The sequence below is a fragment of the Vulpes lagopus genome, chromosome 6 (assembly GCF_018345385.1).
Source record: "Vulpes lagopus strain Blue_001 chromosome 6, ASM1834538v1, whole genome shotgun sequence".
NCBI lineage: Eukaryota > Metazoa > Chordata > Mammalia > Carnivora > Canidae > Vulpes > Vulpes lagopus.
In genome coordinates this window covers 29,273,116-29,283,081 of record NC_054829.1, presented here as the reverse complement: position 1 = coordinate 29,283,081, position 9,966 = coordinate 29,273,116, and the positions used below count along the sequence as shown (strand labels likewise).

The 9,966-nt window shown below is 41.3% G+C and overlaps 1 protein-coding gene across 1 annotated transcript; it reads left to right on the top strand.

The window, feature by feature from the left end:
• The first annotated feature begins 1,234 nt into the window (after positions 1 to 1,234).
• LOC121492515 (mitotic spindle assembly checkpoint protein MAD2A-like) lies at positions 1,235 to 8,695 on the top strand. Its single transcript, XM_041757785.1, has 5 exons — positions 1,235 to 1,325; positions 2,303 to 2,317; positions 3,869 to 3,989; positions 4,954 to 5,048; positions 8,349 to 8,695. Exons 1-5 carry the CDS (start codon positions 1,235 to 1,237, stop codon positions 8,474 to 8,476), a joined length of 450 nt encoding a protein of 149 aa, XP_041613719.1. The 3' UTR covers positions 8,477 to 8,695.
• Positions 8,696 to 9,966: the final 1,271 nt, after the last annotated feature.

Sequence of the window (9,966 nt, the reverse complement as noted above, 5' to 3'; positions counted from 1 at the left end):
GGGAGCTGAGCGCGGGTAGCTGCACTCGGGGCCGGGGAGCTGAGCGCGGGCGGGAGCTCCCCTCGGGGACGGGGAGCTGCGCTCGGGCTGGGGGAGCTGCGCGCGGGCCGGGGAGCTGCACTGGGGCCGGGGAGCTGCGCGCGGGCCGGGGGAGCTGCACTCGGGGCCGGGGAGCTGCGCGCGGGCCGGGGGAGCTGCACTCGGGGACGGGGAGCTGCGCGCGGGCCGGGGGAGCTGCACTCGGGGCCGGGGAGCTGCGCCCGGGCTCGAGGCCTGGGAGCTGTGCTCCTGGAGATCATCTTTGAATTCTGACTGCTACGCAAGGCATCTAAGGTATAAGGGGAAGTACCAAGAACTGCTTGGATGAAGCAGTTTTGAAATATCTGAAGCCCTGCAAGGAGATAGACAAGGAGCTATTGTACACTGTGAGAGCCCTTGAAGGTTCATCACTCTTTTTGTAGTGCCTAGTATGGTGGTTGGCATAACAATCAATAAACAGTTATTGAATTAGTAGACAATGAATAAATAAGAAACACTCTTGCATCAGGGAGTGGAGAATGGGAAAGTACACCAAAACCCAAAGTCACAGGGATGTCAAAATCGGGTGTTCATTGGAAGTGATAGGAACCAGGACTAGAAATCAGTAATAACGTAGATGAATGAAAATGGACCAGCAGTTCAGCTGAAGAAGAAATCAATAGGCAACCAGGGAAGAGGGAGTAAGGAGATGAGATTAAAATGAATATTTTGCAAGAAGATATACGGAATAGATTTTGGTGAGAAAGAAAAGGAGCAAAAGCAGATGAGGCCAAGTCCCTCATAATTTAAGAGGGATTCGAAAATAGCTTTGAACAAAAAAAAAAAAGCAAAGAAAATAGCTTTGAAACTGACGAACTGGGATCCTGGGCCGCTCACTCCGCAGGCCTCGGGAGCGGTCGCCCCGCCCCAGCTGCGGCCCCGCGACCACCCGTACAGGTGCCCCGCCGGGACCCTGCCGAGCCCCGAAGACCCGGAAGTGCCCGACCACGCCTACCCACTGCGCCTGCGCGAGGCGCCGCTCTCCGGCGGGCGTGTTGACAGGCGCTGGGCGGGCCGAGAGGCTCGTCGCGCCTGCGCGGAGGGCCCGGGGCGTGCTGCGTCGTTATTTTCCAAACGAGTGGCTGGGGGATCCGTTGGAGGCGGTGGCGTCGCCGTCTGCCGGGTCGCAGCCGCTCCCTCGTCGGTAGGCCTGGCCATGGCGCTGCAGCTCTCCCGGGAGCAAGGCATCACCCTGCGCGGGAGCGCCGAAATGGTGGCGAGTTCTTCTGTAAGTCCCCCTCGCGCAGGCCAGAGGGCGGGGAGAGCTGAGGCCCGGCGGCCCTGGAGGCCCCGGCCCGACCCCGGAGGCGGGGGACGGGGGTGGGGGGCCGGCTCCCTGCTCAGCGCCCCCCTGGCTGGAGAATCTAATCTAGGCGCCTTCTGGTGCAGCGGGAAGCCCACGTGCTGCCCAGGCCTGCCTCGCGCCGGCCCCTCCCCAGCAGCCTTGCTTTAAACTGCGGGTCCGACGGGCTTCCCAGCCCCGGCCCCAGCCCCAGCCCCAGCCCCAGCCCCAGCCCCACCCCCACCCCCACCCCCACCCCCACCCCGAGCGGGTGGAGCCCCAGTATATTTTGCACACCCCATCCACCAAGCTTTGATTCCGGTACTGACTGGCGATGGACTAGATTTAGGAAACTCTGTCCTGGACCAGGCCATGTTTGTACCCTCTGATAGACTCCGGCAGGAGAAGAGGAGGGAAAAGTGAGGGAGAGGCTTGCTCTGGAGCATTGGACCGGTTTATCAGTTGCTAATCCAGACGCAAAAGCCTATTTCAGCACCCTGTGGTCACATAACCTGAATTGGGGCTTGCATTACCTGTGAGCTTGTAGTTCTACTTTGACACTAGGTTAATGCAGTTTGGCATTTTTATTTCTGCATAAACGAAGGTATCGTGTTCTTTTCACTTAGAAGCAACATTTTTAAGGATTTTCAGTGGCACTTTTCACCTACTCTGCTTTCAGCAAGACACCCACAAACGTACATTTAGCTTTTTCGGTTTGATACCATGAATGAAACCGCAGCCACATCTAAATAGGTTTTATTTTCCAGAGTTACAAAGTGAAAATGACTTTAACATTCCTTTTGTTTTCAGCATTTGGCATCAACAGCAATTTATATCAGCGTGGCATATATCCACCTGAAACCTCTACCGGAGTGCAGAAATACGGACTCACCTTGCTTGTAACAACTGATCCTGAGCTCATAAAATAACTCAATAATGTAGTGGAACAACTGAAAGGTATTTAATTGTTGAAAACCATTTTGAGTTTTGCAGGCCTTCTTGGACCCATAATTTCTGGCATCTTGGTGTTCATTTTTCAGCTCTATACAAAGAGGTGTAAAACACTGCAATCACAAATATAGTGATTCTCAATCGGAAGGAAGCAAATAATAAGTTGAAAGAAAGTCCACTCTTCCCTACCACATTTTGAGTGGGTTAAATACGTTGATGTTAGGAATCTGATCTGGCTTCACAAAACTGTCTCTATCAACTCCCTTTGATTTTTGCATTTCGTGTAGGCAGGTGGAACAAGTTGGAATTTTACATAACTATGATGGTGTTTATTATTGGAGAGAAATCCACTATATACTTTTAACATGATATGTTTTCTATAGCTGTCTAGAGATTAAAACCATTATTATTTTATAATAAAAGAAAATGAAATTGGATCCAGCCTGGGAACTAAACTTAAAAAAAAAATACTACTAATAGAGTACCCAATAAAGTTTTCTTTTTTTTTTTTTTTTTTTCCAATAAAGTTTTCTAATGTCTTACTGTCTTCATTTGTCTTTGTTAAAATCCTGCCAGTAAGTTAGCCATTTCTATCTGAACATTCTTTGTTTTTTCTTAGCTCAAGAAATTACTGAATACTTGTTGAATGAATACTTGTTCTCCATCTATTCTCTTTTCCCCCCATGTTTTTCTCTACTTAGGAGTCTCACTTCTAATTTTTCTGTGTTATAGGATGTTTCTCCCTGGCTCCTCATTTGACCTTCCGAAACTAGTTCCAAAAAAACATTACAGTAATTTTTTTAATTCCTGAGTCATATATGTATATATTTTTTTCTGTTTCATTTTTAAAATTCTATTAATTGTATTTTTATCATCTTCAGGGCTAAATCACCCAGGGCTATACTCAGATTATTTAGCCTGAAACGTAGAAGTAACTAAGAATCTATGTCACCTTCATTTGATGAAGAAGCAAGCCCTGCCTAAGCTACTGGTTTTTAGGTTGTCTCCTTTAAGACTACACTGATGACATTTCACCTCAGTTGTATGTAGACCTCCCTATTTAATCTGTCCCTTTTATTTTAGTTAGAATGGAGGAATTGCTCTTCTTAGAGGCAAATTGTTCGCTCTCTGTAACCTCTTGCATATTTAATGGTATTTACTTGCAGAACTGAAGACAAGTGAGAATTCCCTGAGTCAAATTTTCCTGTATTCTCTCATTGGATCATACACTGCACCTTCTTAGCATTTATTACAATTAAAATTTTACATTTATTGCTGCAGTGATTAGATTAATGCTCATCTTCTGCAGTTTACCTTGGATTAGAGTATACTGCATGTTCACTACTCTGTCCTTAGCCTTTAGTACTAGCTACATCTGGTACAGATACTGAGAATTGGAAAACGGGAGCTAGGTTATGGTGAGGCAGGTTTTCTGTACAGGTTGGAGGAGTTCCAAAATACCAGTGGCAGGAATTTGCTAAGGGTAGAAAGTGAGACCTGGGAAGAGTTATTTTGGAATGCAGTGAACCTTAAAAGATGCCTTGTTATGTATTGCAGATTGGTTATACAAGTGTTCAGTTCAGAAACTGGTGGTAGTCATCTCAAATATTGAAAGCGGTGAAGTCCTTGAAAGGTGGCAGTTTGATATTGAGTGCGACAAGACTGCAAAAGATGACAGGCAAGTATGAATTAAATTGCTTCCACTTTCATAGATTTTTTTTCCAAAACTTGTTTTCTTGACTAAATGAGTTCTAACTATATTGAACTAGTTTCGTATAAGGTAGTTTGTTTCTAACTATGTTAGATTCAATCTTTCATCTCCCGTGGAGAAGGATTAGACTCACAAACTGTGCTCACAAGAGTCGTGCCTATTATGGACTTGTATAGTGTGCTCTTAACATAATTGCCCTTAGTCTAAAATCCAAAAATTTCAACCTTTAGTATTTATGGTGCTATATGTAAGCTACACATGATGTACTAGGTGGGCCATTTTATGAATTGTGTCAAGGTACTTTTAACCATGAAGTATTATCCTAGACTTTCTCCTAGCTTGATCTGCAGATCTACTGTATTTCATTTAATGCTATGAACTTCCTAAGACACTCTTAACTGAGTTCTTAGATCCTCTGGATGGGAAATGCCCCTCATTAAATGCTAATTCTTAGCATTGTCCTAAGCATGCTTACTTGTAAACTCAGAACTCTCTCTCATAATGATATGTAGTTTGTTCCTGAAGCCTTTGGTCTATTTTAGAAAATGTTTAATTATAAAAACAACTTGATATAACATCTTATTTGAAGCACTACAGAATTAGACATTTAGGTATTACTAAAAATGCCGAAAGGATTATGCCATTTAAAGATCTTAGATACTACTTGTTATCTTTATTTTACAATATGCTGAATGTTTCCTGAGTTGAAGCACTTGGCAGGTTTTCTAGTCATCTGTTATTTAATGACCTGATACTAAGATCAGCCTTAAAAACTGGAATAATAAATGAAATTATAATTGTTTTTTAAAAATTCCTTTTGAATGCATTACTTAATTTGAGTTTTGAAGCATTTAATCAAACAAATAATCTTACCAGTGTTTTAAATAACTTGTTAAAACTTAAAGTGAATCAACTCATTTGGTTTCTTCAGTAGCACACCCAGAGAAAAGTCTCAGAAGGCTATCCAGGATGAGATCCGACAGATCACAGCTACTGTGACGTTTCTGCTGCTGTTGGAAGTCTCTTGTAAGTATTATATGACTTCATGTTGGTTCAGATTTGTTGTGGAAAGACTAAGCTATTTAAGAATTAGTTTTGTTGAATTTTTTCTTAATTATCCATGTCATGGTATGTAAGTGAGAAAAACGTCATGAATCTAAAGTAATGCTGGTTGCATTTTATTTACAAGTGCTGAATAGGGAAAGAATGAAAGTTTCCTACAGTACTCCTGAATATTTTGATGTGATTTCTTCCATTACTTTTATTTTCTACATATTTCCTTGTATATAATCAAGACTTACAGGTATAACTGTGTCTTTCTTTTCTAGCTTAGTTACTCCTTCATTCATCAGATATACCCTAAATGCCTACTGTATGCCTGACACGGTTTTGGGCATTGGGATACAGCGGTCACAGAACCAAGATGTTCTCTTTCTCTGGCTTAGATTCATGCTGCCTCATGATTAATTATATACTTTCTGTAAATATCTTGAATGGCTTTTCTCTTTGAAGAAAAAAAAAACTCGAGTTTTTTCATTAAGTAAAAAGGAGTACAATATTTTCTGTACTAAAATTTCCATTGAAGAAGTGCAATTAGCTAATATAACTGATTAGAGATCAAGCTAAACTAGCTTTTCTGACATGATAGGTGGCTCACATTTGAGGGACACAGGAAGGATAGTTGTACCTTTCAAAAAATAATTGTACTTTAATGATCTTATCCCCAATTTAGGTTCATTTGACCTACTGATTTATGCAAAGATTTGGTTGTACCTGAAAAATGGGAAGAGTTGGGACCTCAGTTTATTACCAATTCTGAGGAAGTCTGTCTTCGTTCATTTACTACTACTATCCACAAAATAAATAGCATGGTGGCCTGTAAAATTCCCACCAATGACTGAGGATGAGATAAGGACAGTGATGTACTTGTAGTTCTCAGTTGCGGTTTTCCTGAAACCAAGTCAAGTATAGTTGATAAATTATGTTTCACTGGTTAATCTTTAGACTGGGAAAACAACACAACATTATACATCTATTGAACTGTGCATAATTGTTCCATTTTTGGTACCTGTATGACTTTATACAGGGTAGGCATAAATTATTGCACGTTGTTCAAAAGGGAACTAGCAGATCACATCAGTATTGTTGTCAAGTCCTTGAAAGTAGTAACTGTAGATGGATAACTTTTGCCATAAAGCTAAATGCCTTATTAAATCAGACCTTTTGGTCAAGTACTTTGACTCTGGAATATAGGTAGGGAGATATTAAATGTAAAATACAGGAAAAGAAGTCTGAATATTGAGAGTCTTTGTTTAGGTTCTGAAATTATCTAATGATAATCTGCAAGTAATGAAACATTGCTTCTAAGAGGTCTCTGCCATTTATCTCATTTGTATATTTTCCATATTGAAAACATTTCCAATTATTTGATTTTAATTTGTTGGAGAACTCGAACCTGCAAAGCTATGTATATTGCCACTGTTTAAATTCCTGTGACACAAAACTCAAAATTTTTTTTATGTTTTATAAAATCAAGCTTTATTTTTTTGTTTATTTTTTATTTTTTTTAATAATAAATTTATTTTTTATTGGTGTTCAATTTGCCAACATACCGAATAACACCCAGTGCTCATCCCGTCAAGTGCCCCCCTCAGTGCCCATCACCCATTCACCCCCACCCTCCTCCCCTTCCACCACTCCTAGTTCGTTTCCCAGAGTTAGGAGTCTTTATGTTCTGTCTCCCTTTCTGATATTTCCTACCCATTTCTTCTCCCTTCCCTTCTATTCCCTTTCACTATTATTTGTATTCCCCAAATGAATGAGAACATACAATGTTTGTCCTTCTCCCATTGACTCATTTCACTCAGCATAATACCCTCCAGTTCCAACCACGTTGAAGCAAACGGTGGGTATTTGTCGTTTCTAATGGCTGAGTAATATTTCATTGTATACATAAACCACATCTTCTTTATCCGTTCATCTTTCGATGGACACCGAGGCTCCTTCCACAGTTTGGCTCTTGTGGACATTGCTGCTATAAACATCGGGGTGCAGGTGTCCCGGAGTTTCATTGCATCTGTATCTTTGGGGTAAATCCCCAACAGTGCAGTTGCTGGGTCGTAGGGCAGGTCTATTTTTAACTCTTTGAGGAACCTCCACACAGTTTTCCAGAGTGGCTGCACCATTTCACATTCCCACCAACAGTGCAAGAGTGTTCCCTTTCTACACATCCTCTCCAACATTTGTGGTTTCCTGCCTTGTTAATTTTCCCTATTCTCACTGGTGTGAGGTGGTATCTCATTGTTGTTTTGATTTGCATTTTCCTGATGGCAAGTGATGCAGAGCATTTTCTCATGTGCATGTTGGCCATGTCTATGTCTTCCTCTGTGAGATTTCTGTTCATGTCTTTTGCCCATTTCATGATTGGATTGTTTGTTTCTTTGGTGTTGAGTTTAATAAGTTCTTTATAGATCTTGGAAACCAGCCCTTTATCTGATATGTCATTTGCAAATATCTTCTCCCATTCTGTAGGTTGTCTTTGAGTTTTGTTGGCTGTATCCTTTGCTGTGCAAAAGCTTCTTATCTTGATGAAGTCGCAATAGTTCATTTTTGCTTTTGTTTCTTTTGCCTTTGTGGATGTATCTTGCAAGAAGTTACTGTGGCTGAGTTCAGAAAGCGTGTTGCCTGTGTTCTCTAGGATTTGGATGGAATCTTGTCTCACATTTAGATCTTTCATCCATTTTGAGTTTATCTTTGTGTATGGTGCAAGAGAGTGGTCTAGTTTCATTCTTCTGCATGTGGATGTCCAATTTTCCCAGCACCATTTATTGAAGAGACTGTCTTTCTTCCAGTGGATAGTCTTTCCTCCTGTATCGAATATTAGTTGACCATAAAGTTGAGGGTCCACTTCTGGATTCTCTGTTCTGTTCCATTGATCTATGTGTCTGTTTCTGTGCCAGTACCACACTGTCTTGATTACCACAGCTTTGTAGTACAACCTGAAATCTGGCACTGTGATGCCCCCAGCTATGGTTTTCTTTTTTAAAATTCCCCTGGCTATTCGGGGTCTTTTCTGATTCCACACAAATCTTAAAATAATTTGTTCTAACTCTGAAGAAAGTCCATGATAGGGATTGCATTAAACGTGTAAATTGCCCTGGGTAACACTGACATTTTCACAATATTAATTCTTCCAATCCATGAGCATGGAATATTTTCCATCTCTTTGTGTGTTCCTCAATTTCTTTCAGAAGTGTTCTATAGTTTAAAAACATCAGTTTCCTTGTAGAAAGGTAACACCGTCTTCATGTAACATGTTTTTAACAGGCTCCTGTAGATGCTGTGACACTGAAGAAGATGCCCAGATGGCAAATCAATGGTTAGTATCACTAACCATTAGGGAAATGCAAGTGAAATCCACAGTGAGATATCACACTACACAGCTATCAGAATAGCTAAAATAAAAAATGACAACACCAAATGCTCATGTGGATGAGGGGAAACTGAATGACTCATACAGTACTAGGGAGACTGTGAAATGGCACAGCCATTCTGGAAAACAGTTGGACAGTTTCTTAAAAAACAAAACATAGCAGCCACCATATAACCTGGCTCTTGCAGTCCTGGGCATTTAGCCCAGAGAAGTGAAGACTTAATGCTGACACAAAAACCTGTATGCAGATGTTTATAGTAGCTTTGTTAGTGACAGCCAAAACCTGCAGACAATCCCGAACTCCTTCAACAGGTAGTTAGGCAAACTGTGATACATTCATATCATGATGTAGTACTAAGGGACACCAAGAAATGAACTGTGAATACTTGCAGCCGTCCAGATGAGTCTCCAGTTACATCAAATGGAAAAAAGCAAATCCCCAAATGTCATAAACTATGTGATCCCATCTGTATAACATTCTTGAAAGGCCAACATTATACACATGGAGAACAGATTTGTGATTGCCAGGGATTAAAGAGGTGGTGGAGGGGGAAAGAAATTTGTGTGGTTGTAAATGAGTAATAGGAAGGACCCTTGTGGTGATGGAAGTGTCTCTGGAAGACTCCATCTTTAAAAAAAACTGATGTCATCTCTCTGTATTATTTCTTATAGCTGCAAATGAATCTACAGTTATCTCAAAATAAAAAAGATTACTTTTAAAAAATCAAAACTTGGAGGCCAAGATAGGGAAACCAGTATGTCAGTTTGGCAGTTATGACATGAGCCTTGAATCTGTGACATCATAATGGCAGTGATCGTGGAGCACTGCGGAATCTTCAGGCTTCAAGCATTTGACAGTACTCTGCCAAGTGCTGTAGACTCACTCGGTTTCCCGTCCCACGAATTGAAGAAAAAAGGATGTTCCCATCAATCAGAAAGCATGCTGAACTTACAGGGGGTCATTCAAGGCTTCACCGCATGAGGTAGTCTTCTGATACACTATTTCTGATCAGACAGACCGGCAATAATAGGAAGTGTTTTCTTTTTGTTTCTTCTAATACATAGAAACTAATTAGTAACTTCAGCACCAGCTTCCTGAAAAGCTGCTCCTGTTCAGAAGATTCAGTGCTGCTGAGCAGAAGGGAGCAGGCTTTATACATCCTTGGGGGAGGCGGAGGCACTTTCTTGGCTCCACGAGAGAGCCAACTCTCTCTCTCCATGAGACAGAATTTTCAGCGGGTCTATGAAAATACCTGTCCTATTTATGAAAGAATTTTTACATTCTGTTCAATTGAGTTGTTTTACCCATTTTGACCAGGAAGTCCTGTCAGAGCTCAGCCAAGCAATGGCTGAACTCTTGTGTTCAGAAACTTTTTGAGGTTTCCAGTATGTTTGCTGATCTTTGAGAATTTTTACCCAATTTTGAATATTGAATTAGATAAGATGGGGGTCAATATCCAGGATCTTCAGTTATCTTCATTTTTATCTTAACATAAAAGCAAATTGTAATTA